Source organism: Salvia splendens, chromosome 20 (assembly GCF_004379255.2).
Source record: "Salvia splendens isolate huo1 chromosome 20, SspV2, whole genome shotgun sequence".
NCBI lineage: Eukaryota > Viridiplantae > Streptophyta > Magnoliopsida > Lamiales > Lamiaceae > Salvia > Salvia splendens.
This window is the reverse complement of record NC_056051.1, coordinates 1,540,022-1,567,775: the sequence shown is the minus strand read 5'-3', so window position 1 is coordinate 1,567,775 and position 27,754 is coordinate 1,540,022. Positions and strand designations below refer to the sequence as shown.

The following is a 27,754-nucleotide window of genomic DNA, read 5'->3' as shown; positions in this document are numbered from 1 at the left end:
GCGATTTCCACCAGAATCGAGAAATAATGGTGAATCAAATAAAATAAAAAAAGATATATATTGGAGATGATCTTTGATGAGATTTGTTAAATCGAGGACTCTATCAATGATCCACCATTATTTTGAAATGTTTCTCTGAATTTCCCTTTGCTTTGTTGTTGTTTTGGGTTCGAAAAATTCATCAACCCAAATGCTTGGTCCAGAAGATGATTTGAAGACCTTCCATTTCGTCATGCACTTGAAGAGAACATGTGAGATCATGTAGAGTGTATATATGTTGATAAATCCTTAGACTCTTTGATAGCGGCAACAATGTAATCATATTTTGGTGGAAGACTTGGAATGACTTTTTGAACCATTTTCTTTTCTCAATTACTTCTCCAAGACTCCTAATTTGATTCACGATCTCGGCAACTCGGGTAAGATAGATTTGCATGGTTTCATCATCTTTTTTTAATACATTATCAAACTCTCTCCAAAGAGATTATAGTTTAATAGAAGTTACCTCGTCATTGCCATGAAATCCTTTCTTCAGTCTATTCCAAGCTTCTTTGGCTCGTTTGACACCATGAATCCTTGTGGATTTGCTTAGCCCTTGTTCAATGAATCTCAAGGTGCTTGCGTCTCTCTTCACATTCTTCGTGAAGTCATTTCGACTCTTCTTCTAGGTACATGACTCTTCATCGAAGTACACGACTCTTCAAGAAGTTGCACGTCTCTTCATTGAGATTCATGACTGCAAATTACTTTTTCAACAAAGAAATGGTGCTTACCTGAACATGTCGCGACACCAGCACATCTCTGAGTCTACTGACAACAATCTGATGGCAATTTTTTTCTAATTATTTTCGTCCGATAATTTTTATTCTAATCCAATTAAAATATACCAACAATTGATAAAATAATGTGATTTGTGACTGTGGCGTGTCCACTATTAGGCTGAACAAGTTTCTGTGGCTGTGAAAGAGTCTTTGTGACTGTGCCTTGGCGGAATCGTGGCTGTGTCACTCTATTGTGGACACTCTTAGCCGCTGCAATGTGGAGGTAGCTGTGGGCTCATCTTCAGCACCTCTTCAGAACATTTCTTGACAAGGAAACGAGTACTCTTTCAACCAGGTATGGATCTTGTTGGTGAAGTTGTGTTGCGACCCATTTCTATGCAGCTTCGTAAACTTCTTTTTCACCAACCATGTTGATGGAGTTTTAAAGGGTTTTACCCATACCAATGTTTGGACCCACCAAATTAATTTACCTAAAAATGTTTTTTTATTTATAACATGTTTTTTGACGTATGCCCTACCTAGTATTTTTGCAAAGCACATGTACTCCCTCTGTCCCGGCTAAGATGACACATTTCTTAGTCAGCGCAGGATTTTAGGAGTTGTTGGTTAATATGTTTAATTGAAGAGAGAAAATGTAATTGTAAAAGAGAGTTGAATATTTAATTGGCGAGAGAAAAAATAGTTGAATGTATTAATTGGAGAGAGAAATTTTTTAAAAATAGAAATATGTCATCTTACTTGAGACAGATTAAAAAGGAAAGTGTGTTATCTTAAGTGGGACGGAGTCACGGAAGGAGTACTATTTTTAAAATAAATCAAATTGATGCCATAATAGTACTTAATTTCCTGCTGTATCGGAAAATCATGAAGCTGGCGGACTCGTTATTGCTCAATTATTCCAAACATTAATGTGTTAACTATTAATGTGTGTAATTATAACTATTTTTTTTAAAGGAAGTTTAAAATAACCATTAATTATCTCGAAAAATTACAGCTAAATTTATTAATCTTGTATTTTTTTAATTTTTTTTATTGTGGTGTGGAGAGCCGCCATGCAATTGCAAGTTGCAATAAACTTTGCAAGTACACTAGCCAAAATGGACTTTATCGCAACTTGTTTATTGTTTTTTAGTTTATATACTTATTTCCGTTCCATTTAATTAGATTGCCACATTCTTTAGTAGCACAGAGTTTTATGTGGAATAGTTGTTTGTAATAAAGTAGACTGAAAAAAGTAATTGAATATTTAATGAGGAGAGATGATATAGAGAGATTTAATTTCAAATATAGAAAATGAACATCTTGAATGAGACAAACAAAAAAAGAAATGTCGACATCTTGAATGAGACAGAGGGAGTATAACATTTTCTCATTATATAGATTGTATTTTTGTTTATCTAGATGGATTTGGTTGTCCAAACTTGAATAACATGAGCATTCTTTTTTAGAATATAGATACCAATGGATTCTATATATCTTATACATACTTCCTTCGTATGCCATTATATTACATGTCCTATTTTTTTTGTTTCTCTGATAAATATCGCATTTCATTTTTACTATATATGACAAGTAGATCATAAATTCCACTTACTCACTCCTCTCACATTTTAATTATAAAACCAATATGTGAAAGTGGAAACCAAATCCCACTAATTTTTTCTTCCATTTGTTTTACAAAATTAAACAATTTCTTAAAACCCGAGCCAATAAAAAATGAGACATTTATTGGTGGACGTAGGAAATTAGGTAAAATCTTATTTTAGGTCTTTTTTTTAACTTTGTCTAGAATATTTGTACAATTGATACATGTGTTTGTGAATATGCATAATAGTATACATGGTAGGGTTCAAATAAAAACTTTTCTCCCCTATACTTTGTGTAAAATTTCCTTATAGTAGTACTCCATATTGGATCCGGCCTTGGCGATGCTTGAGAGTGTCAACTTTTCTTTAGTCAATCTTAACATATAGCAACAGAGAAAGGGATGGTCTTTGTTTAAACATTTGCTAGGGCTTTCTTGCTAAAGAGACAGTCTTAACATATAGCAACAGAGAAAGGGGATATTCTTTGTTTAAACATTTCCTAGGGCTTTCTTGCAAGAGAGAGAGAGAGTATGGTTGTACACAATCTATATAAATGTTTCATTTGTGTTTTTGTAATAGTATAACTAAGAACAAAATCAAGAAACTAGAGAAACAAAGGCCACTAAAGAATGGTGGGAGAAGCACTAGAAAAGAAACTCTATGATGCTGCATCTGTAGGGGATGTAGAAACATTTTCACAACTTCTCCAACAAAATCCCTATCTTGTTGAAACAGTTTCATTTCCATGTTCAAGAAATATTCTCCACATAGCAACAATGCATGGACAAACATCCATTGTAGAAGAAGTGCTTAAGCTTCATCCGAGGCTAGCGCGAATTTCAGACTCCCAAAAATCATCACCTCTCCACATTGCTGCAGAAGAAGGGCACGTCAAGATCGCCTCGAATTTGCTAAGAGTAGCCCGGAAAGCATGCTGGTGGCGCAACGACCAAGGCATGACCCGATTCATCTTGCAGCCATGAATGGGCATGTCGATATTCTAGAACATCTCCTTCATGAGAGTCCATTGCCTGCAATGGAGAGACTGGATCGCGGACAGACTGTGCTGCACTTGTGTGTGAAGCATGAACAACTTGGGGTTTTGAAGGTTTTGGTGGAGAAGTTGGGAGAGCTTGTGTGTGCAAAGGATGATGATGGGGAGACATTATTGCATTTGGCTGTTAGGTGCAATCACCTTGAGGTAATTATACTGCACCCACTCTCTTTCTTTCTTGTTGAATAAGAGTTAGTCTTGTTTTGCACAACAAATATTCTCTCAGTCCACTATTTAAATAACTATTTAGCAGTTTTGAATTGTCCACGATTTATAGAATAATTTACTTTATTCCACTTATGCGGACCCCACGTTCCACCAACTTTTTTCACTCACAATCTAATAGGAGTATAAAACTAATACTTTAAATGAGTCCCACATTCCACTCACTTTCTCCCTTTACTTTTCTTCACACAGTCAAATAATTTCTTAAAACCCGTGCCAATTAAAAGTTGAAATTATTCGGTTTCACACTATAAGATACTTGGTGCACAACAAAACCATAGGGATGCAAACAAGAAACTCGATGGGAAAAACCGCCCTCCAAATCTTGAACGAGAGTCCTGCAAGCAGCAACTACTCAAAGCGAGTCGTTGTTCGAAGAGTCCTCCCGAAGATGACCGACATCACGATGGTGGTGGTGGTCCTGATCGCCACCATGGCCTTCCAGGGCGGGCTAAGCCCCCGGGAGGCGTGTGGCAGGACAACACGCCATCCCACAAGGCAGGCGAGGTCGTGCTGGCAACCACCCATCCCGAAATATACAGGCACATGGCGCACGCCAACACCATAGCCTTCTCGGCTTCCATCATCACCATCTTCCTCGTCACCACATGGCTCCCAGCCACGCACTTCTTTTTTATGGCGTCGGCCATGTACGCGATGTGGGTGGCCCTCACGGCTATCACCATCAGCTTCGGAGTGGCAATGGCGGTGGTCACTCCTGGCAAGAGGGGATATCTCGTGGTCGTGGCGGTGGGACTGGTGGCGGCCAACGGGTTTGGACTACTGTCGTCTTATGTTGCTGAGAGGAAGTTGCATCTAAGTGGAGGAGGAAGAAGAAGCAGCCCCAAGATCTTGCTGCTGATAGTTTCATACTACGTGGTTTCTATTGGATCTTTCAGCAGTTGGAGACCCGAGGGTTTTTGAGAGCCGGTCGTTGATATTTCATATACAGGAGTGTCTTATAATGCTAACTTTTCTTTAATTGTAAATCTGATAACTCATCAACGCAGTATACTAAAAATGCCACGATCACATTAAAATGTCTTGACATTTTAAATATCAATGTCAACACAGTGCATTAAATATCAACTTATAAGTTTATGTTGACATTTCAATGTCATCGTGTTGACATTTTCAATACACTGCGTTGATGAGTTACAACTTAAGAAAGTTAGCAACGGATCAACATCTTTATTATGTATACTCTACTTTACTGTCTCTGTCCGCGATTTAAAATACAAGATCTACTCCTAGTATGAATGTGTGATCCATGATATTTAGGTTTTGTGAAATTTTCAGCATAATTTCCTTTACTAGAGGAGCTGGAGGAGGATCGGACGTCTCCCTTATACTTCGGATGATGCCGCACCCTCTGCCAAGTGTTGAGATGAGTGAATGTTTTGTAATGCACTAATTGGTAGGACAAATTGGCGGTCGTGATGATGTTGACCTCGCTGGTGCCGCTCCCAGCCAACCGTTGTTCCTCGAGGTAATACCCATGGAACTTTTGGAATTCTTCGTTGGCTCTTCTGACGACATTGCGCACTATACTCTCAGTGCGCTCCACCATTCCAGCCGGTCGGCCGGCATTGTACAGGCCACTGACGCGGAACCAAAACCTGTCCACGCGTTGGTTCGTGCCTACCTCCCATCTTCGGAGATTTTCACATAGGCATCGAATATCTTCTCCATCTCCTGCGGAGTGTACGGGGTGCAGACGTTGGGGTAACCGACACTGCCAAAGGTATGAACACAGACACCACGAGTGCCGCGACTGCTAGAATCGCCCTCCGGAATTTGGGACAACGGTGGCGTTGAGGCGCTCCCTCCTGAGTCGTGCTCGGGTGCCCACCCGTATTACCCTTCGGGGGCATCTTGCATGTCCATCGAGTAAGACCGGTAGCCACCCGAAATTTGCGAACCTTGGGTAAGAGGAAGGGGCGAAATATTCATATCCGGCGAAGGGAATGCCGATCCACCAAACAAGTCGTGGTTCCATCTGCGGCCTTAGCTCAAGTCGGAGTTAGCCTCAGCCATAGTCGGAGTTCGGAGGAGGTTTGCAGGGAGGGGTGATCGCTGTAGCAGAACATTTTGTATTGAAATGTTGGGTATTTATTGATGAAAATGTTTATTTTGTGGTAAAAATAATGAAAAATAAATTAAAAGTGGAGGAAAACGGATATGTTTTATTGGAAAGTGAGAAAATATTTTTTTTTATCTAAATCTAATTTTTTTAGATTTTTCGAATTAATTTTTTTTAAAGGTAAATAGCCAACGGCATTACCTTCGGTGAATCAGAAGAAGCCACGTGCCCTGCTCTTCGGCACGGTGGTGCTCGATGGTAAGAGCAAGTCCGTGCCGTCGGCAAGAGCACAGCGGCGAGCAAGGTACTTGCCGCGCCGACGGCACGGCGGCTGCTCGTTCCAACGAGCACCGCTGCGGATGCTCCAATGTGTCTCTCTCTAGTCAACGTCAACATATTAGGTAATCCATTTTTTTTATCACGCTTTCGACGTTGTGAGGAAATTAGCAATTTAGAATTTTCTTTGGAGTCAACCTTATAATAAGTCGCTCTCATTTAAACAACATGCAAATAAATATAGGGTTGTGTTAAAATAACAACACCTAAGTGACACTGTCACACCACGTATCTTGCAATATTATAAAAGCTACACTGGAATAGTATAAACGCTAGACAACAAATGAGAATAAATGAATATTATTTTAAAAGGTGTTGTCATTTTAACGCACCCCTAAGCCAACATTTGTGGATTACACGTGAAGAACAAGAACTCATAGATGAAATATCTAATTGTGTAATACTAATAAGAAGAAACATAGAAACAAAGAAAGACATTAATTATTAGTGGAAAAGATTGGTGAGTGAAGCAGTAGAAAATAAACTCTATGACGCTGCATCAAAAGGGGATGTCTCAACACTTGTACAACTAGCTAGTTGAAGAAGTGTTGAGGCTTAATCCGAGGCTAGCGCCGATTTCAGACACTCAAAATTCATCGCATCTTCACATTGCAGCTGGGGAAGGGCACATCGAGATCTGCCAAAAGTTGTTAACAATACCTGATAGGGACCTGGTCTTTTACTTTATTTCGGATGAGAGCTGATAATCTCTCCGTATAATTGAAGTCTTTTATTATTATTAAGCAGAATGAATAATTTAATTATTAAATGGGCGTGAAACGCTCCCTAGCACTTCAACTAGGGTTATTTTCTTTTCTCACTACAATTTCATGCCGCTTTCTCTCAAATAATTCCTTTGATAGGTAAAAGCCTATCAATCATTCCAAGGAAGAGGAGGAGATCAAGCAAAAAATTCTAGTAATGCAAATTTTGCAAAAAGACTATTCGTAAGTTCTTAACACAAATGAGTGTTGTTTCAAGTGTAAAAATTGCCATAATTCAAATCATTCGCAAAGGGATTGCTACTACAAATAAAAAGAAGGGGAGCAAAATAAAGCACATTAATTTGTCTAAAGATAGAAGGTGAACAACTCTTCTCTTGTACATGGACAACGACTACGGCAGTCACATGAGAGAAAATATGATCTTTGATTAAACAACATCATGGAGATGGGAAGGAAAATCATTCGAGCATCTATCTCAAGATTATTTTTATGAATCATCAAATGTAGACGATGAAGCAGATCGTGACGTTCCTCCACCTCAAAGTCCAAATCCCACAAAATCCTCCTACTCATGTTACAGATTCAAGTCCAGATTCTCCAATAAAAAAGACTTAAACAAGCTCCAAAAGCCTATAATAGTAGAATTGATGGATATTTTCTCAAAGATGGTTTTCATAGAAGTCCCAATGAGCGTTCTTTATATGTGAAGAAAAAGAATCATGATATGATGATTGTTTGCATCTATGTAGATGATCCTATCTATATGGATACTAACAAGATTTCAAGAAAAGAATGATGGAGGAATTCCAAATGACATATTTGGGAATCATAAAGTATTTTCTTGGGATCCAATTGAATGCAATTTAGAGGGAAAATACTCATATTACAAGAAAAGTAATGAACTCCACATTCTACTAATTAATTTCACTCATATTTTATTATAAATTTAATTAATTGGTGGCAATTAATGGAGGATGAAGAAATGAAGTATGCGATAAATAAGATATCCATATAGGTATGAATAGAACATGTTGAAGATTTAAAAATTTACAAAAACCAGGCATGATTGAGGTAAGATAAATAATCACAATAAAAATAACAAATTAAATTAAACTAAACATATCAAGTAGAATAACTACATTTTCATGATACATCAGTCCACTAGAAAATGAATTCTGGATTAATAGTTTTGAAGAGAAACATATCTTCAACGTTGTTGGAAAATCTGAACAAAATCCCACCAACCATTCTCCATACTTTCCATGGCAAAGATTGAAGTCAGCCCCACACAATCCACATTCCTCCACTGAAACACCCCAACAGATTCTCCTCTCCATCATTTCATTCAAGGATTTGCTGCAATTGATTAGGGAAAAGGGTAAAATGTTAGCTTCTCGCCTCAACTCTCCATTTCTCCATTGCCCCCTTAAGCTTTCCTCCCCATCCCCATTTCCGTCAAAATCCCTCAAAACGCAACGCTCTCCCTCTTCCTATCCATGCGTCAGAGCAGTTGATCTTGATCAGAGCACAGTACATAATATCTATCCTGATTCCTATTCTTCCTCGCTCTCAATTTTTTCTCCAATTGCTAATGAATTTGTTTGTTTGCAGATAGTGGCGATTACAGTTGGAGTGGTCAGTGTTGCAGTCGGGATTGGGATTCCTGTTTTTTATGAGACCCAAATTGACAGTGCTGTAGGTTTTTTACTTCCCTTTTCTCATCATTTCCCCCTTTTTTTAGGTCTTTTAAAATGCTGGATTGTTTGGTGACTATTGAATGATGTATTGATAGAGTTTTGATATGGAGTCTTTACTGTTGTTTTTTTAAGGCCAAGAGAGAAAATACACAGGCATGTTTCCCCTGTGATGGCTCCGGTGCTCGTAAGTCGTTCTAATTGTTCCCTAATATGAGATTTCTAATTGATGTCCAACAAAAATAAAGGTTCCTTGTATATTTAGTTTGATGGTGGCTTACTGGCTTTAGAAAGTTAGAGAAGGTTGCATATTAGATGTTGCTATCCCATTACGAAGTTTTCCTAACTTTGCGCGCGCGCACACACACACACTTTTGCTATATGTATTAGGTTCGTGGAGGTATTGCTCCATTCTCCAATTACAAAGAGAATGCATGATATGTGCTTGTCAATTATGGTTCCTTTAAGGTTTAGTCATATGAATTCTGAAGGCCGTAGTTGGGAAAAAGAATTTCATCTACGAAGGGTACACAAAGAAAGAAAGCACTACTTGAACTAAAATTGATTATTCTTGGCTGTTCTTTTGTTCATTGTTACTTTCAAAAACATATAGGATTTGGAAAAATGTATCAAAATGTGTATGAGAAGGCTATCCTCCAACAATGCAGGTGTGTTTTACCTCTGATTTTCCTACCATATACTAATATTTACACATTGCCTAGCTATATGCCCAAAATAGGGCTCAGTAACAAGCCGCTTCTTCTAATTCACGCCCCATTTATTCTACCTCTAATAATCCAATTTGGGATCCCAGTGAAGTATCGTGTTTGATTAATTATGATGATCAACAGATAAGTAACACAATGCAGAGTGTGTCAGTTTCTGGAGTGTTATTCTGTTAGCCATACATGATGATCAATCGGTTCAATGGGTCCAGTTTTCAAATGTTAATCTGTTGATTTTCTTGTTCTCTTTTTTCCTAATGCACTATTGTGCGTATGTTCGTGTTATGCATTATGTATTGAATGATATGGACTAGTCTAGTACCGTTTTTTGTTGTGTATTGAATGATATGGACTAAGTAATAAAATGAAAGGATAAGTTGAAGTACATACAATTAACAAGATGAACAGGTATTACTCTCCTAAAATACTACTAAATATCTGTCTCTGTTGTATTAAATCTGCTGCATGCCTTCTGCTATATAAGTGACTTGTTTGTGTGTCCTTGCAATTCTTGCACGTACGTAGTAGCCCACATTTTAGTATACATGAACCGAGTGCTTTGCCTATATTTTTAATCAGCTATACTGTATTATTCAGATCACATCTAAATATCACAAATTTTCTGCAGAAAAATGTAGATTTTGCATGGGTACCGGCAGCGTGTCTGTTCAGCTTGGTGGCGATGAGAAAGAAATTTCTCGGTGCATCAACTGTGACGGGGCTGGCTCATTGACGTGCACCACATGCCAGGGCAGTGGAATTCAACCTCGTTACCTTGACCGTAGGTGAGTTGACTGATCATATATCGTTAATCTCCATCCGTAATGTATGTTAATTACAGCTATTATCGGTATATAGAAACGCACAGAAGAGTGAAAACTGTATGCCTTGTAATGGCCACCTAAGGATGACGAACACTTATAATTGTTTTTTTTTGTTTTGCCTCAATCAGAGAGTTTAAGGACGACGACTGAGTGCTGCAGAGAACATGGCTGCGTTCGGATGAATTCTCTAATGCCAAATTAACTGTGTTGAAGTTACATGGATGGGGCATTGACACATTTTTTGCGCAAATACATATATACTTTTTTGTGTATTTTCTTGATTTTGAAGTAAGTTCTTCTAATGTGTTATACTATATCAGTTGTTCGGCTTTTACATGGATTTGATGTATGTTAACTGAAAGCAGATGTAGAGAAAAATGTGTGGAAAGGAGAAATTATATCTTCAGTTTTTTATGATAGTAGAAGGAAATTGTGTTGCTCATGTAACTTGATAAGAGAGTATAAATATACTTCTTTGAATTGATAGAATCCAACTACTAAGATTCAAAACTCTACTGCATAGTCTTTCTTTGAAATGATTCAGTTCTTTAAGCTCTCTATCAACGTTAACATCCGAATTCAAAGTTAAAAGAGATGTTTAAATCTAGCACACATAACTCTGTAAATCGAGAAAGGAAATAAGAAGAATTTTGTTCGCTTGAAAACTCTTATTTGCCGGCCTCCATCACACTATGGCTTCGGCGTTCCTCTGTCACAGGTCGTGCACACGCACGGATGTGACACTAGTTTCATTTAAAAAAATGTGTACTAAAAAAGAAGTGCGTCGACAGCAGGGTTCGACAACCTGCGCGGGCAAAGCCCAACAAATTCCAAGTCTGTCTCCTTAACCACTCGGACATATCGACAATACTTTTAATTACTCCCTCCGTCCATGAAAAATAGGACACATTGTGAATGACACGGGTTTTAATGTAGAATTGACAAAGTAAGAGAGAAGAGAAAAAAATATGAGAGAAGTAGTGTTAGTGGAATGTGTGGTCTATATTATTAATAAGATAAAAGGGAAAAAGTATGAGAAAAGCAATGTTAGTGGAATGTGAGGTCCATATTATTAGTAAGGGAGAAGAGAAAAATAGTAAGAGAGAAATAGTGTTAGTGGAATGTGGGGTCCATATTATTAGTAAGAGAGAAGTTGTTGAAAACTTTCATTTTTTAAATGTGCTTTATTTTTCGTGGAAAACTAAAAATGACAAATGTGCTGTATTTTTTGTGGACGTAGGGAGTATTAAAAAGGAAATTGTTAATTAAACATAAATAAGGGTAAGCATGTGGTCCACTGCAGGTCCTAGTTAGGATGTAGATCTACAATTTTCCATATTGAGGTTTATACTTTATAATATGTATCATACGTATATAGATATATTTATTAGCTACAATGTATTGGCCTAGTTTTAGAAATACTAGTATTTAAAATTATTGAATATTTTGAGAAAATGACACATTATATGATTGTCATTATCTCTCATTCAAAAGAACTAAAAAAGAAAAGAAAAATTAAACAAGAATAGACCAATTCCAGTTAGAAATTCATAGAACTACCAACTAACTTAACTAACATCTACAGTCTTCAGCAGCATTTATCGGTCCTCTGTTTTCTCCTGCAGACTCTCATCACATTTAGATCTTGCCAACTCCATTACATTATCATTACTTTATCAAAAAATTCTCTAAATATATATCTATTCTCCCATCCAAAAATACCCAATTCCTTGCTCACTTCAAAACTGTGTCAATAAATCTGAGATCAATATTTCACATTTTGTTTGGTTGGTGTTTTCTTGTTTCATCTAATTTGAAGAAGTAGTCGCCCTTTAACAAGCTAGGGTAGATCATCATCATCATCATCATTGAATTTTATAGAAGAAAATTTATATTTAATCGTTTTCATCCGTTGACAATGATGGATCGGAAGAAGAAAAGGGGATCGTGTTGGGGTTGGTTCGTGTTGTTAGTAGTGTTAGGAGGCGCCGCATTCTCATGTTTTGTACTCTTGAGGAACTCTAAATCGGGCTCGGTTTTGGCTGCCACCTTCTCCGTCTCTAAGAAATATGCCAACGCTCTAGGCATCGCAATGCAGTTTTTCGACGTCCAAAAATGTACTTTCCCATCACTAATTACTCGTTTTTTACAATCCCAAAGTGTTGATTTCTTCAAAATACGGACTCTAGTGGCTTACACCGATTGCCCTAGGGCAATCGGTGTAGGCTTAAAGGCCATATGAGTCTTTTAGGATTAGTTTTTTTGTTTGGTTTGTAATATTAGTATGGAGTGGTGAATTGAAAAAAGAGTTAGTCATGACCAACGAACGACGTTTGAGAGCGAACTCAGAGTAGTGGCTTGGAAAAAGAAGCCAGTCATGATTAACAAGGATGTTGGCCTTTAAGAGATAGAGGACACTAGTATCTATGTCGGGTTGTTTAAGACAACTGATGTGATGTTTATAAACTAAACATAATAGACCAGTCTTTTGAGATGAGTTGTCATATTTTATTTTCAACACTAAATATATGTGATGTGATAGGTTGATGGTTGTTGTTGATATTTGATGGTAATATGGCAGCGGGAAAGTTGGAGGAGGATAACATAGCTTGGAGAGGGGATTCTGCTTTGAAAGATGGAAGTGAGGCAAAGCTTGATCTGTCCAAGGGGATGTACGACGCCGGCGATAATATGAAGTTTGGATTTCCGATGGCCTTTACCGCCTCCGTGCTCTCATGGGCCATCCTCGAATACGGGGACCAAATGATGCTCGTCGATCAGTTGGAGCCTGCTCAAACTTCCCTCAAATGGATCACCGATTTCCTGATCAACGCTCACCCGGTTGATAATGTTCTATACATTCAGGTTCATTTCATCATCACTCATACGATCATCATACACTCCCCTCTGTCCTCGAAAAATAGTCATATGTTTTCATCTTTGATAGTCCATCAAAATTATTTTTCTATCTATTTATAGTAAGTTTTTTCTTTTAATGAGGCGGGTCCTATTTTCCACTAATAACAAACCAACCTCTTTCTCTCTGTACCTTTCTTACTTTAGCAACTAAGACTTTTTTTTACGGACGGAGTAAAAACTATTGGCAGGTGGGCAATCCTAAGGTGGACCACGGTTGCTGGAACAAGCCGGAGGACATGATGGAGGCGAGGCCTCTGACGGTGGTGAACGTCACGTCTCCGGGGACGGAGGTTGCAGCCGAGGCAGCCGCGGCCCTGGCTTCGGCTTCACTTGTTTTTAAGAGCGTTAACACCACGTATTCAAGTTTGCTTCTGAAGCATGCTCGTCAGTTGTTCGTATTCGCTGACAAGTATAGGAAGTCTTATAGCATCAGCATTCCTCAAGTTGCAGAGTTTTATAACTCCACCGGCTATGGGGATGAGCTCTTGTGGGCCGCGGGCTGGCTCTACCACGCCACAGCCGAGCAACCTTATCTCGACTTTGTGACCGGGAAAAACGCCCATCAGTTTGCTGATTGGGGGAATCCGTCATGGTTTAGCTGGGACAACAAGCTCCCTGGAGCTCAGGTAGTTTCAGTTCTCTTTTTATACAAATGTGAAATATTTATTAATTTTTCTTTGTCAACATAAATACATACTACTATCTCTGTCCATAAAAAAATGTCTTCTTACTAGACGATAAATTTTTATTAGTACAAAATTAGTATAATAAGAGAGATATCGAATAAAAAATGATTTAGGTATTGTAAGTGATAAATGAGATTTACCCTTGAAAAAAAAATACCAAAAAACAGATAAAGACTAATTTGGTAGACGGTCCAAAATAGAAAACTATGACTATTTCCCATGAACGGTGATAGTATTGTTTACGTTGGACTATACATGTAATTAAGCATGTACTCGATTGCAGGTTCTAATGTCTCGAATTAGCTTCTTCGGAGGAAAGGACGCCTCCAACTCCGACATCCTCATGCAATATCGGGACACTGCAGAAGTTATAATGTGCGGCCTTCTACCGGAATCACCATCCGCCACCTCTAGTAGAACCGAGAGTAATCTTCTTGAGCCTTCGCGTTTACTATCTAAAATTTTGAATATCCTAAAATAAATTCTATAATCGAATATAGTAGAAAAATGTTATATTCCCCCTGTCCCAGAACCGTAGCATTATTTATTTCTGTCTTATAATTTAGTTTGATACTAATACTTTAAAAATTTTTATTAATTGGTGTTTTTTAATTTACATCGATATGAGATATTTGTTTATATACAGATGGTTTGATATGGGTAAGCGAATGGAACGCATTGCAGCATCCGGTTGCATCAGCGTTTCTAGCAGTCCTCTACGGCGACTATATGAATGCTGCGCAGGTGTCGTCTATATCGTGTGATGGGACGACGTTTACGCCTGCGGATCTTCGCGACTTCGCAGAGACACAGGTATGCATGTATATATATTTAAGTTGTATTTCAATATTAAGGTGCATTTTTGTTTTGATCATTTCCCTTCCGATGAGACCTAATTATTTTGTAAAATATGGTGTTAGGTCGATTACGTGCTTGGTAAAAACCCGATGGATATGAGCTACCTAGTGGGGTACGGTGGGAAGTTCCCGGAATACGTGCATCACAGAGGGGCCTCGATTCCGGGGGATGAGTTCCCCACCTGCAAGGAGGGTTTCAAGTGGCTGCACTCTCATAAGCCAAACCCTAATGTGGCGGTGGGAGCGCTCGTTGGCGGACCATTTCTCAACGATACGTACGTGGACGCGAGGAACAACTCGATGCAGGGCGAGCCAACCACCTACAACTCGGCTTTCATCGTTGCACTCCTCTCTTCGTTGCTCAGCACCTCATCTGATATTAAACCCTTTGCATGAGGGATGCAACAAAAAACAAAACCCTAGTTTTGTTTATGGCTTTGATGAGATGATAATTTGCCAAGACCAATTTGAATTTAATATACTAATGTTTGGCAGTGCTCGATCTGGTTTTGTTTTCTCTTGTGTCCATTTTGTACTTTATTAAAACTTTTCAAGTATTAGAAGATTAGTAAATGAGTTGAGACCTAAGGTGATAACAAAAAAAAAGGAGAAAGAACTATATATATACTGATATTATAGCAACTGTTTTACTAGGATGTCACATTTTTATTAAGAATTCAGTTGTTAGATAGGCTAAGGTGCATTATTATGTGTCAGCCACGACACAGACACGGTGCACGGGGCGTGGGACACGGTCTACGGGGCGTGGGACACGGTGCACGGGGTACGGTGGAGTCATTTTTCCATTTTAGTACATTCCATAGTAGTTGACTCATTTCCCTTTTTAGTAAAAGTCAACTCTTTTTTTTTCACTTACTTTACTCTCGGTTACTTTATTTTCTCTTTATCTTCTACCTTTTTTCATTTACTATTTTATTCTTTTCTTATTTAACTCACTTAACACAAATTTTCTCACTTAACACAAATTTTCTCAATCTTAGTACTGGGAAAGAAATATCTCCACGACTATGGAATAGAGGATGTACCAAACAAAGAATGGAAAGTAGGTAAGAATGTCATTCCATTCCCCTATTTCATTCCATCATACCAAGTATTTAAGTAGGTTTTCTACTAGTAACGTTAACCATGAATTCAACTTCATTAATTGGTCAGTCCAAAATACACTTTTTATTATTAAAAAAATTATTAATGACATTTTAAAACCCGATTCACTTATACATCCATTTGCTCAGCCCTAGAAATGCCTAAGGTTTACAGAACCGGCGATTAACCGCAAAACCGTGTTCGGGAAAAAACCTCCAGAGAACCGTGAAACCGAAACTGCAAAAAACCATCGAAAATCGGCGATTCGGAACCGAATCGAATTGCGAAAAACCGTCAGTTTGGAACTGAAACTGGAACCAGCGGTTTTCAAACTGGAACGGTAAAGGTGAAATACGCTCATGATTCAGTACCGGTTAGAGATTTTTCAGAACCTGAACAGACGGTTTCGAACTATAACCGTCGGTTCCGTAACCTTGGGCATGTGTTCTCAGCCCCACGTCACTTTTTACACGTCCATTACTTAAAAAAACAACACACACAACTCAGTATTGCTTCATACTATCTTCATTACACCATTCATTTATCATATTTTTTTGTTTTTATACTCCCTCTATCCCAAAAAAATAGATAACATTATAAATGACATATATTTTAATGTACGATCGTTAAAGTAAGAAAGAGATAGAAAAAAAAGTAAATAAGAGAGAGAATGTAATAAAATGAGTGTTACTAGTGGAATCCACGTTATAAATTATTTGTAAAATTATTACTCCCTCTCTTTCCCATTATAAATGAAATATTTATTAAAACGGAAACAACACTCTCTCTAGTTTTTCTTCTCTCTTACTTTACTCTTTCTTCATTAACTCACAAAAAAATACTCTCTATGTCTCATAATAGATGACACACTTGGGTAATGGCACTGAATTTTAGGAGATAATTTTTTTTGTGTTAGGTGGAAAGAGTAAATAGTACACATATTAATGTAAGAGCGAAGGAAATGTGACTTCTTTTGTAAAACAAACTTAAAAGGAAAGTGTGACATCTATCATGAGATAGAGGAAGTACTACATAAAATCTCGTACCGAAAACCAAATGTTCCATATTTAATAGGACGGAGGGAGTATTTGTTAAAAACTTTCTAGTCTAATTTTGAGGGACAACACAAAACTGTAGTAGAGGCGTTTCATTTTGAGCATTCATTTTGGAAAAACTATAATAAATAGTTAAAGTGGAGAGAAATTAAAGTAAAAAAGAGAATAATATAGTTAAGAGTCTTTTCAATATTATTCTTTCTCTTATTTTACATTTTCTCTATTTTAATTATTTATTATCATATTTCCAAAACAGGTGCTGAAAATGAAACACCTCTACCACAGAGGGACGGCGCGACTATTACAGTTAATGTTTTGATTTAGTTACAAAATATACTAAATACAATTTAACTGATTTATTGTCTGGTCAACATGACACAACGACAAAATTTGAATTCAATTCATTTCAGACAAAATTGCTAATCAAAAATTACTACTTATACGATGACAAACCAAACCAAATCAAACCAAACCAAACCAAACCAAGCCAAACCAAAGAGAGATCTCAAAACTGCAAAGGCTTATAAATCTTCGTATTATACAACAAAAAAGGAAAAACATTCAACAAAAATAAAAGAATATAGAAGGAATCGTTTACAACATACAAGCCATTCCTATATGAGCCACTCATCCTAAAAAAATATCGACCTTTTCCGCTACATTCAAAGTTCAAACTAATTGACGATAGAATACAAATATAGAATCATGACATTTCTATAGCTAACCCTCGTACACCAAGAACATGCTCCCACAAGCTAGGTTAGGGACATACTACCTCCGATAATTAGACTGAGGCGGCCTTCTTCCTCCTCCCCTATCCGAACTTGAGAACTGATTGCCAGTTTGACGAGGATTGTTGTATCCTCGGCCAGCATTCGGATTGATTGGGGGCACCCAATTACCAGCTCTATGGTTATTATAATTACTCCCATATGGTTGATCGGCTTCTAAATTACTGTATCCAGGTCGTGGATGGAAATAAGCATCAGGAACCTGAGCTCCATTCCCAGTAGGATGTGGGGCGTATCCATGTCCATTATGTTGAGGTGGGTAGTATCCATGTCTGTTGTATTCCCTAGCATATGGGAGAGGAGCTTCGTATACCTCATTCCCAGAATTTTGGAATCTGATATGTTGATTCTGGGGTTGTGAAACATAAGGTTGTCTGTAAGCCGTTGAGCTTGGTGGTCTATGGTGAGAATAGCCAGAACTTGCTAGCAACGCAGCATGTTCTCCACCTGGGTATGTATGATTCTGGTAATGCTGATATTGAGGTCTGTGTCCGACAGCATGAGGATATGGATGATGCATTTGACCAGCATGACCATTGTGCTCTTCACGATGCTGCAGACTGTTAAGAACAAGGCGATGTGCAGCCTCTCCAAGCTGTCGGCCAGATATGGCTCCATTTGGGTTTTGGTTGTGGTTGTGGTTGTGATTGTTGTTGTTGTTGTTGTACCTGCCAAGAGATTGTTCCATTAATACATCTTAGATAGACCCACCTAATTCAGACTAACACCAGATAAAATACAATACCTTCCATTGTCGAATGGTCTCCTTCCAGAATCTTCATGCCAAAGTACAGGTTCAGGTTTTAGATCACCAACTGTCACAATCTACATGATAAAAAGAAAAAAAGAATCAGGCAGCAACTCCCATGAAGAATACAGTGAAGAAAGCCAAAAAAACAGAGAAAGTATAAAATAAATCAGACTTTCTACTTTCTTTGCATTAAGTTTATTATCTAGTGCATCGTTCTAGCTTTAATGATAGAAATAACCAGTAACCCATGGGTATTTGGTTGATGGGTTTGGAGAATCAAAAATGGATGTTGATAATATGAAATGATTGCATGAATATGGATTTGAGAAATTAGGGAGTGAGCAAATATACATCAAGTTGGCACTCCCTTCTCCCGCTAAGTACATCTGTGATTCCCTTATATTACATTATTACGAAATCTATCATGCCAGTAGATGTAGGAGTTCAGGATATTTTGATACTAAAAATAGTATTCCCTTTGCCCCATTAAAAGTGGCATAATACCACTTTGGACTGTCTATATGCAGCCTGTCCCACAAAAGAAAACTTTTTACAAATAAAATCTGTTAAATTAAATGGACCCAACAAGAAGTATTGTGAGTTCACACAGACCATGACATCAAAATTTATAAGACAAGCAAACAACTAACAAAACCTAAACCTGTTTCACATAAAACATCAGGTAGGGGAAAGTTCACCTCAAGAAAAAATTGTAGAACAATATAGCTGCTAAGACCATAAAACAAAAGGTACCAAAACAGACTAGACAAACAAATTTTCTCAAAGTTTACCTTCTTTGGGAAAATAACACCTGGCAGTGGTTTGGCTATGTGTTTATGAACGTCTGGAAGCCTATATATAGAGCATCTGAATGCCAAAACATTGTATGGTCAGACAGTAATATAAGTGCAACTAACCAGCTGACATATTATTCCAAAAAATCCAAATTGCAATTTTATGAAGCTTACATGACTTGGTTGTTCATAATATCTTCCATCCCCAAAATAGGTGATCTGAAGACAGGAGGGCAAGGATCTCCAGCACAAAGAGAGATATAGCCATTCATTCCACCACTGTATACAGCCGTAAATAAAATCAAAAAGAGTCGTACAGGATTTTTACCATAACTTGAGTAAAAGAAATTAGTCAAATTCCAACATCAAGAGGCCAGCCCTATGATGCTGCAAGACAAGCATTTCCATAAGACAAAAGGAATAGACTTATTGATCCTACTAATAAATTAGAGCACAACTCAGGAGTAGGTTCAAATCACCAACACAACTCAGCTCGAGCAACAAGGGGCCATTTAAGTTGCTAATGGAGGAAATACATCTTAAAATGAAATGAAATGAAATAGGTAGCATCTATTAGAACAAATATCATTCTTTCTTTTCCAGGCAGTACTTTATTTCAGTAAGAACTTCTCCTAGGCAATGCATAGCAAGTTTTAGATCAGTCATAATAATACCAAAAGAATGTGTACATATTGATCAAATACAATTTAAGATTGTTATCCAGTAGATTTTCTGGCACATACTTATATATAAATAAAGCAGGATGATCACAACCATGTAGAAAATATATGTACAATCAACAAAGATGTCCTATGTTCATGCAATAATTAATTCTTTGAAGGTAAACCTTGCCCCTGGATCAAGCCGCTCCTTCACCGAAATTCTCTCTCTGTCAGTCATGTGCTTACAACGATCATCGAGAGAAAATATATATGGCGACAGTGTGTGAGATAATGACACAAAAAGCATATCAGACATTGTACTATTTCGTCGAGATTCTTCTTCCTGCATGTAGCCATTCAACTTAGTTGGAAGACCCACTCAAAAATATGACCACGCTATCAAGGAGAAGGGGCCAGAGACAGGACCAAAAGGAGACAAAGGGAGGCACTAGTATCCCCCTTCAAATTTTAAACATACCAAATGTAAGGTTTATTATTAGTAGTAGTGTTAGATATTTAATTCTATGCCAATTGTTACATTCAAATCGTCGTTATTTATTAGCAATGCTAGGCATTATTTTGCCTTTCATTCTTCACTCGAGCCTTGTCAAATTCATTCAAAATTTATTAAGATCCAGTTAACCCTTCACCTATTCATTTTTATTTTTAAAAAAGCCCATAATTTTCTGCCTATCGTCAAATCTTAGTCTTTTTTCATCATCAGTTCTTTCCTTGAGAGTTTTTTCTTGGAGTTTTTTCGATTCCCAATTTAGGTATTCAAACTAGTACCACAATGAATATATCAATATTTCAGATTATTCATTTATTTCTTAGTATTGTATTCATCACTTAGCACTAGATTTTTTGTTGGGTCAATTGTTAGCACAATTGCTAAGCTCAATCTACAAGTTAATCATGGACAAATTATCATTTTATGCCCTTGGATGAATATTTTGACTTCTTTAAGATAATTAGTATATTAACAATTTTACGATATGACTTTTATTTTTCGTACTTATGTACATTAACTTATTTCACACTAATAATCTAGTAAGTTGGACCTCCCTAAAGCAAATTCACGGTTACATCACTAGAACAAGCCATTACTGTACCGTCAGTGTGTGCTCAACTTTCGCCACCTCTGAAAGCAGACGGCTCTCATCAATGAAAGGCAACTTAGCAATACCCTAAGCCCAATAAAATAAGAGAATATGAGTGAAAATTCAAAGCCAGATATTTTAAATTAATGGTATTGTAAGATTCAGCTGCATGAGAACATACCTGCCAAGAGAACCGCTTACCATTCATGTCAACTTCAAAGTCTAAAAAGAAGACAAAAAACTGCTTCTCCAGGTTACAATAAAAACATAGTACTATGATTAGTCAAAAAAGTATAGAGACTTGTACCAGTAGGATAAAAGTCAAATATTGGTGAGTTTGGATCAGTCATTAATTTCCTGTAATGCTCGGGCAAAGCATGAGCACTGAAGATAAACTCAGTTAGAACACCAGAACAATTAGGTATGCAAAGCAATGAGAGAACATAAATCCAACCTTGCAGCAGGGAAGACCCCCAGCAATTGATTGAACGGCTTAAATGGGGTTCCCAACTCAAAGCTTATGTTCAACTGTCCAAGATCCTTAAGGTCCGAAGCAAATGGAGCATAATGGTAAGGAAAAAACCTGCAAAAACATATGCTTTCTATAAGACAAGTGTTCTACACAAGAAACGTGTTTTGAAATTCACAGTACACAAGTGAGGGGGATAAGTTCCATTTAAAATACAGCTTTCTAGTTCAAGGTACATGTTCGATCCTCAAATATCAGTAAAAGAATAACAGCAAACAATGTGTGTAGTAATAAAATTCCAAGTGTTTGTAGATAAGCAAGTAGAAGGAGTTGCATGGTCAGGAAGGTTGTAGCATCATATCTCCTATTTGATATCTGTATCAGAGAGCTTGAAAATTGAATTTTTATAGATCAAGAACCCAGCTTATAATTTCTTTAGAAGCTTGGCCAAACAGTAAATTAAGCAGTCAGTATTTGTTCAAGCATAAGGCGTTGCTATTTAATGATATTATGCTCAGTTAGGGAAGGCAAAACACAAGACACAACAACCAAGTGTCTGAAAAGAATTGAGCAAGAAAGTGAAGTTCACTTGTCATTAGTTTCTTTGAGATAAACATTAAAACAGAAGTAGAGGACAGAAACTTTCCATTGCCAGGAACAAACCCCTTCATAGTAGTAGTGCATAACCCAACAAAGACCTTCTACGTATTTGAGGACCTGTAAGAAATCAATAAGCTAGTGAACTCATTGCTCATCTATATAATTAAAAGGGATCGAAGCAAACACTGAATGGAAATCAGGGCATGTTTTAAGAAATCTCAAAACCTAATTACATTCTCATTTAGCAGTCAACGAAACCAGTTGAACAACTTACTACATCTCTTCGTACAGCATCAAGGTCTTCCGGTGATTTTGCAGAAAACTTTTCTTCATAGTACCTCTCTTTCCAACCGGGTTCCCCCAATCTGACCTGAAAAACCAAATTCACAAATTATTCGCCAGATCAACAAGGTTTTAAAATTCTCATCTTCAGAATAAAGTTTTGTTAGCAATAGGAACTAAGGCATACACTTTATGTTGGTTAAACTCTTAACAATTAGATAAAGAATATTACAGAATGTAGTATTTGCTTTCCAATATAATTCTTCAACTTTTAGTGATCAAAAGAATTAGTGGGGTAAGCAAAAACTAAGATGAGAACTTAGCTGGGGGGGACACAGAATGCTGCCCAACATTGGTTAGGAATTACTAGTCTCCTAATCAAAACAAAGTAATAGTGCGGGAAACAAAGCAAATAGATAGCCTAAACTAAGGAAATAACTCACTAAATTGGAGATGATATTATAAATGGTTAAATACACACATGGACTGAGATCGTAGAATTAAATAAAAACTGAAATGTTGTTAACTAAGAGCTTTATTCCACCTAAGCCTAACATATACTTTCATAGTTTGGTTGGGGGAGGGTATGTGTTGTGTGAACTTAATATGAAGTATGTACAAAGGAAAGAATTCAGCTAATGCTCACATTATCCTCCTCTGGGTTTTCCTGATTAAAAGCATCAGATTTCCCTCGAAGTGACTCCTTAAGCTTCAATTTCAGCTCTTCTTTGTTATCTTGAATCTGCACACAGAATAATCATAAGTTTGTCACTATGTCTAGAACTTAAATATTCTGTAAAGAAACAACAATAACATGATAAGATAAAGGACGATCCTACATATGAACATAAATGTTCTATAACATAAAACAATGATAACATGAAAACATAGAAGATAGTCCGACTGATAGAAACTGCCAAAAATCTCGAAAATGGAAATAAGAATGAGCTTTTACTCCTTTCAGAGGAATCATACTTCACTTTCTAGACCACTTTCAGCTTCAACAATAGCAGCCCCTATTGTGGCTCCAAGATCAACCCGTGCAACTTTTCTAGGCAAGCTTGAGGTAGCATGGCCAAGCTGATCACGTCTCGCGTTAGATGAAGAGCCCTTCTGCTGATAGGGTGAAGATGAAGGACCTGAAGCAAGACGAGAACCATGGAATCGAGTGACTGGAACTAAAGAATCTGGCTTGTTTGTTGGTTCGCAATCATCTCCTCGTTTAGCTTGAAACTTTTCGCGCTTGATTCTTTCAGCTTGTCTCTGCGTACATAAATTATACACACTCACATAAGCATGAATAGTGTAATGTTGACAGACTGGAGAATTACTTCCATCTGGGAGTGGTCCTTTAATAAATAGCAAGCTCATCAAGACAACCATGATTAAAGAAAATCTCAACAACTCCAGGGCCAAGCAAAACAACTAAGTATAGCCACAAGAATATAAAGGAAAAATCAGCAATGATTGTTATACTATTAGAGCATGCTCTAAAAAAATGAGCACAGTTGTAAGTAAAATATAGGGGTATAGGGGTAGAATAAACCTGGTGCAGCCGGGCCCGTTTCTGAAATATTTTATCTTCAAATGACCCCACGGCTTGAATAAAGTGCTCTACCCTACTAAGGTTTGGCTGGACAAAAACAAAAATGATAGCATATAAAAATCAAGTCTCAAAAGTATTTCTATGATGGGAGACATAAGAAAGAATCATAATTCCTAACACAAGGGTAATTGGTTTTGTGCCATCCAAACTTTGATTAACCAAACTATTTTTTTTTTCACATTTTCAATTTGGTGTTATCACCAGCAGAGTTGTTCTGGAATCCACTCAGATGGAATATTCCTGTACTGTTCTTCTTGAAGCGGCTACCAGACAACTATCAAACAAATAGCGTATATTGCAACCGACCATAAAAAGAACCATAGCTGGTAGAGTCTGAGGGTTCATAAAATGGCATTTTTCAAGTGATAAAACAATTTACCCATAATGAACATACCTTGCTTCCATCAGTCAAGTAACCACCCATAGCCCTCAACTCTTTTTTATAAACAGCCATGAGCAAGTTGATTGCACCCTGTGCATTGAAAAGATTAGAAGAATTAGCATTTAGCAGCACCATGAATATTGTGAGTTATTGTGGGAAAGTAGATAGGACTGAAGGAAATCAGTAAGGTAAAAGCAGTGTCCAGACCTACTGGAAATGGTTATAGCTGGTAAACTAGCATTATAAGTTGGTAAAACAGATGCAAAAAGAACACAGCTTACAATTAACAGTTGTTGCATGACCATTTTTATATTCTCCTTAAAAAAGTAATAGCCAGACCAAAATAAACAATTATTGAAATCAATGTCTTCAAGTTCGAGTTTCATAATGCGCACAGACCTAGTATCAAGAGCTTTAAGTTTCTTAGAAACTTAAGGAACTCTTCACCGATGTATTATCCATGCCAGAAAACCATCATACAACCTAGATATTATGAACTTTCAACACAGTCATCATATATGGACAGTGGTCTGAATATCTTTTATCTTAATAACAATCTATCAGGTTACATTCTACACTCCGTAGTTGTCAGTCTGTTGGTTTCAATTGTTCTCTTGGTTAAACCTTACAAAAACGTATGATACACATATTCATACAGGGATAAAGAAACTATAAGGCTCTTCAATTATTTATTCCCAGCATTACTTCAGCTATCTCAACATTGTGTTGTCAAATAAAATTGCATGCCACAGTAAGGAAGTCAAGGTTTACTAGGTTCACTACAGTTAAACCATATGAACAGGCCACAAAATACCCCTGTCATCACATTATTTTTTTCCAAAAAAAGGATTAAATAATCAACCAAAAGGACCACATTAGTTTGGACACAAAACAATCTACGAAACATACCTCACGAATCTCGAGCGTTGGCATATGAGGTAAAAAATCATTTCCAACAAAGAAGCACATGAAGATGAAATCGTCAATAATACATTCGAAATCAATCTCAAAAGGGAGATTAGGGAGCCTCATTTCAAATTCCAGGTATTCACGAAGAGTCCAAATGTTCAAGAACTGCATGAAAGGCGACATTAGCATTTGCATTCACACACCCAAGTATAATTACGATGCTCTATCATGTAATTTCCAACTTACTTGATAAGGCTTTTTAGGCACAATTTCTGCATCACCTTTCTCATCAAATTCTCCAGCCTTTCTCTTTGCCTTCCCTTCACAATTTGCAGCTAAATGACCCACTTGACCACAAAGAAAACATTTATCTTGTTGTCCTGGAGTGAACACAACCTTGCAATCACAATTGGAAAAAATAATAGTCATAAAGACGAAAGTTAAATGTTAGTGAGAGAGATTAACACCCAATTCTGTAGATATTTATAAACATATGACCCCATCAACTGTAGCATAAATTTTTTACTCAACTGTCACATCTTTCAAAATATATGAATTAATGGGCTTCAAAATCAAGTGATTAAAGTAAGTAAAGTTAGAGTGTCAAGCAACCAGTGGCATACCTCTCTAAGAATTGAAAAGTGAACTTCATGAGTGGCCAAAGCAAGCATGATCAGATCTGCATCCTACAATGCAGAAAGTGATGATAATCAATTATTGTGAAGTGCATAAGTCACAGAAAATTGCCTACATTTTAAACAGAAAGAAGCCATACCAATCCATACAGACAATGACGGGTATTTGGATCATAACCAGGAAGACTCCTTTGAAGGCGAATATAAGACATGATTTTGTGCTCCCCTTCACCAGGAACATTTGCATCTGAAAGGATAACCTTCATGGAGGCAGAGTAATTTGCATAAATCATTAAAGAAGTTCTACTAGTCTAGACATCTAGACATGCTATAAAAGCGAAAGCATAGCTGAATCCATGACAGCAATACCTTGACATTTTTCCATCCAGGATCATTGTTTAATCTTAGGTGAATGTAATATTGCAGAGCAACGGATAGAACAGCCATAAATGGTGTTCCAGGCGTAATAACATTGGAATCAAAAAGTTGGGATTCCTGTTTGGGAGGAAGCTTTCTCCCTTCTTTTTCAAACTCCAGACGTAACCTTTCCTCCTCAGCTGCCTAGAAATCATATGATGAGAAAAACATACTTCACACTATATATTTGTAATGAGACCATAACATGGGACACACCGAATCTGCTGCATCTTTCGCTGCTCTGAATCGCCGTGACCGCTGTTGATTCATCTTAGCCCTTGGTGCAACTCCATCTAACAATAAGTGCCAGTTTGAGTTAAATAAAAGTTGCCAATATCAGACTCGCAACTTATCCATTTCTGATCAAGAATTTTAACCTATTTACCCACCTATAGCCATGTAAAGCAGCTTCCGTGGCCGTACCATCACAAAAAGTCTATCTATATAGTCAAATATGCACTGAAACACCTCATCAAAGGTGGTCGGAGAAGGCTGCACGATACATAAAGTTTATCATCAGATTTTTCGTCACAAAGAAAGGAACACTGTTGCATAGGCTAAAGTAAATCAGAAATTAGTCCTTCAAAAGCAAAGCAAGTTCAGTGACTCCAAATCCTAAGGATAAATTTCAGGTCGTTGATACCTCCTTAGCCAAGAGAAATTTCAAGAGTAACAATTGAGGAATTTTATCAGTATATATGCAACAAAAAAATAGCAATCAATCATTTCCTAGGTAGAGTGACAAGTGACGACAACAAACGGCTGAATTTATTTAAATTCGGCTTGTTCAGCACAAGTGCCTGGAGCCGTAATAAGTTGAAACTACCAAATTATTCAAATTCGTATGCTTACTCGATCCTCCGGGTGAAAGCAGGGGTGAATAATTCCGTTCATATCGAGATACATATTATCGTATTCGATGTTGTTAGGGTTCGGCTTGCTCGTATCCACCGGAATTTTAACACCTTCTATTTCGACAGGCTCCTCCTCAATTACATCCACCACCACCATCGGATACTTCTCCGCCAGCCACCGATAGAACGCGGGAACTCCCATCGTCAATCAATCGAGTCAGGAAAAGAGATGGTTTTCAGAAGCCGTGCTAAGTCGGCAGCTGGCTGTTCGGCAGGGCTGCTGTGACGGATCTTCCGGCCGATAATCGGCGGCAACGGCCGGTCGGAGGCGTTGATTGATTGATGCGAGGAATTTTGGAGTGAGAGAGGAAGATTTGCAAATTACGGATTTAGGTTTGTCGGCGAAATGGAAGAGAGCGGGCGAGAGAGGTAGTTAATGGATCTGGCGGTGGTGGCGGCTGGCGGTCGAATTTGAGAATAAGAGAGCATGAAATGGGCTAAAACTTTGGGCCCGAATTTAGTTAATTTGGTGGGCTATAATTATCACAGTCGAGTAAGTCGAAGTTTAGCTTAATCCATTGGGTTCATTATTTGGATTCCATCTAAGAGTAAAAATCAATTTTGATCCTAAAGATATGATCAAAATATAAATTTGGTTCAAAATATTTAACTTTTAAAAAATAGGTTTATAACAAATGAAATTCTTATTGTATTGGTCCTTTTTTTTGACAGTTTCGTTAAAAAAACTAACATTCATGTCAATGTGCGTTTGGCGTTGACCGTTAGTTTTTTTACGGAAACGTAAAAAAATGACTATTTCAGTTACATTTTTCATTTGTTATGAACC

At 37.4% G+C, this 27,754-nt stretch overlaps 4 protein-coding genes, 1 long non-coding RNA gene and 1 other non-coding gene across 7 annotated transcripts; 4 read left to right on the top strand and 2 right to left on the bottom strand.

Annotated features, from left to right (window-relative positions):
- The first annotated feature begins 3,008 nt into the window (after nt 1-3,008).
- Nucleotides 3,009-4,723, top strand: LOC121782184. The gene is made up of 2 exons (XM_042179924.1): nt 3,009-3,569; nt 3,929-4,723. Exons 1-2 carry the CDS (start codon nt 3,517-3,519, stop codon nt 4,569-4,571), a joined length of 696 nt encoding a protein of 231 aa, XP_042035858.1. The 5' UTR covers nt 3,009-3,516; the 3' UTR covers nt 4,572-4,723.
- A 2-nt stretch (nt 4,724-4,725) lies between these two features.
- LOC121782191 lies at nt 4,726-5,864 on the top strand. The gene is made up of 2 exons (XR_006046268.1): nt 4,726-5,136; nt 5,205-5,864. It is a non-coding gene; the product is annotated as an uncharacterized LOC121782191 (long non-coding RNA).
- Nucleotides 5,865-7,972: 2,108 nt separating this feature from the next.
- On the top strand, nt 7,973-10,473 carry LOC121782187 (protein SPA, chloroplastic-like). The gene is made up of 5 exons (XM_042179927.1): nt 7,973-8,321; nt 8,403-8,486; nt 8,621-8,672; nt 9,839-9,995; nt 10,163-10,473. The coding sequence occupies exons 1-5, from the start codon at nt 8,175-8,177 to the stop codon at nt 10,182-10,184; spliced, it is 462 nt and encodes a 153-aa protein (XP_042035861.1). The 5' UTR covers nt 7,973-8,174; the 3' UTR covers nt 10,185-10,473.
- Nucleotides 10,474-10,816: 343 nt separating this feature from the next.
- TRNAP-UGG lies at nt 10,817-10,900 on the bottom strand. The gene has a single exon. It is a non-coding gene; the product is annotated as a tRNA-Pro (tRNA).
- Nucleotides 10,901-11,952: 1,052 nt separating this feature from the next.
- Nucleotides 11,953-14,983, top strand: LOC121782172 (endoglucanase 2-like). The gene is made up of 6 exons (XM_042179906.1): nt 11,953-12,151; nt 12,616-12,899; nt 13,142-13,579; nt 13,923-14,064; nt 14,286-14,452; nt 14,560-14,983. The coding sequence occupies exons 1-6, from the start codon at nt 11,953-11,955 to the stop codon at nt 14,890-14,892; spliced, it is 1,563 nt and encodes a 520-aa protein (XP_042035840.1). The 3' UTR covers nt 14,893-14,983.
- A 2,173-nt stretch (nt 14,984-17,156) lies between these two features.
- On the bottom strand, nt 17,157-27,365 carry LOC121782168 (5'-3' exoribonuclease 3-like). Of its 2 annotated transcripts, XM_042179900.1 has the most exons (23): nt 26,906-27,365; nt 26,443-26,545; nt 26,270-26,346; nt 26,006-26,197; nt 25,777-25,896; nt 25,625-25,687; nt 25,248-25,397; nt 25,002-25,166; nt 24,105-24,182; nt 23,651-23,737; nt 23,080-23,367; nt 22,751-22,846; nt 22,097-22,192; nt 21,869-21,939; nt 21,208-21,336; nt 21,061-21,137; nt 20,935-20,975; nt 20,766-20,840; nt 19,839-19,996; nt 19,166-19,270; nt 18,989-19,064; nt 18,192-18,271; nt 17,157-18,114 (listed from the first exon to the last, which is right to left on the bottom strand). In XM_042179900.1, exons 1-23 carry the CDS (start codon nt 27,107-27,109, stop codon nt 17,427-17,429), a joined length of 3,219 nt encoding a protein of 1,072 aa, XP_042035834.1. In that variant the 5' UTR covers nt 27,110-27,365; the 3' UTR covers nt 17,157-17,426. The 2 variants fall into 2 exon arrangements, with proteins under 2 accessions (XP_042035834.1, XP_042035835.1); XM_042179901.1 differs by lacking the exons at nt 26,443-26,545; nt 26,906-27,365 and having other exon boundaries at nt 26,006-26,193; nt 26,270-26,345.
- Between the last annotated feature and the right edge of the window lie 389 nt (nt 27,366-27,754).

Excerpts from the sequence above, each read along its gene's own strand:
- LOC121782184 (XM_042179924.1), top strand. The coding sequence starts at position 3,517 with ATGATGATGGGGAGACATTATTGCATTTGGCTGTTAGGTGCAATCACC. Across the intron at positions 3,570-3,928 it reads TTAGGTGCAATCACCTTGAG|GGATGCAAACAAGAAACTCG; the intron begins GTAATTATACTG and ends ACAAAACCATAG.
- LOC121782187 (XM_042179927.1), top strand. The coding sequence starts at position 8,175 with ATGTTAGCTTCTCGCCTCAACTCTCCATTTCTCCATTGCCCCCTTAAG. Across the intron at positions 8,487-8,620 it reads AGACCCAAATTGACAGTGCT|GCCAAGAGAGAAAATACACA; the intron begins GTAGGTTTTTTA and ends TGTTTTTTTAAG. Across the intron at positions 9,996-10,162 it reads CCTCGTTACCTTGACCGTAG|AGAGTTTAAGGACGACGACT; the intron begins GTGAGTTGACTG and ends TGCCTCAATCAG.
- LOC121782172 (XM_042179906.1), top strand. The coding sequence starts at position 11,953 with ATGATGGATCGGAAGAAGAAAAGGGGATCGTGTTGGGGTTGGTTCGTG. Across the intron at positions 12,152-12,615 it reads GTTTTTCGACGTCCAAAAAT|CGGGAAAGTTGGAGGAGGAT; the intron begins GTACTTTCCCAT and ends GTAATATGGCAG. Across the intron at positions 13,580-13,922 it reads ACAAGCTCCCTGGAGCTCAG|GTTCTAATGTCTCGAATTAG; the intron begins GTAGTTTCAGTT and ends ACTCGATTGCAG.
- LOC121782168 (XM_042179900.1), bottom strand. The coding sequence starts at position 27,109 with ATGGGAGTTCCCGCGTTCTATCGGTGGCTGGCGGAGAAGTATCCGATG. Across the intron at positions 25,688-25,776 it reads GTCATTGTCTGTATGGATTG|GATGCAGATCTGATCATGCT; the intron begins GTATGGCTTCTT and ends TCTGCATTGTAG. Across the intron at positions 18,115-18,191 it reads AGACCATTCGACAATGGAAG|GTACAACAACAACAACAACA; the intron begins GTATTGTATTTT and ends ATCTCTTGGCAG.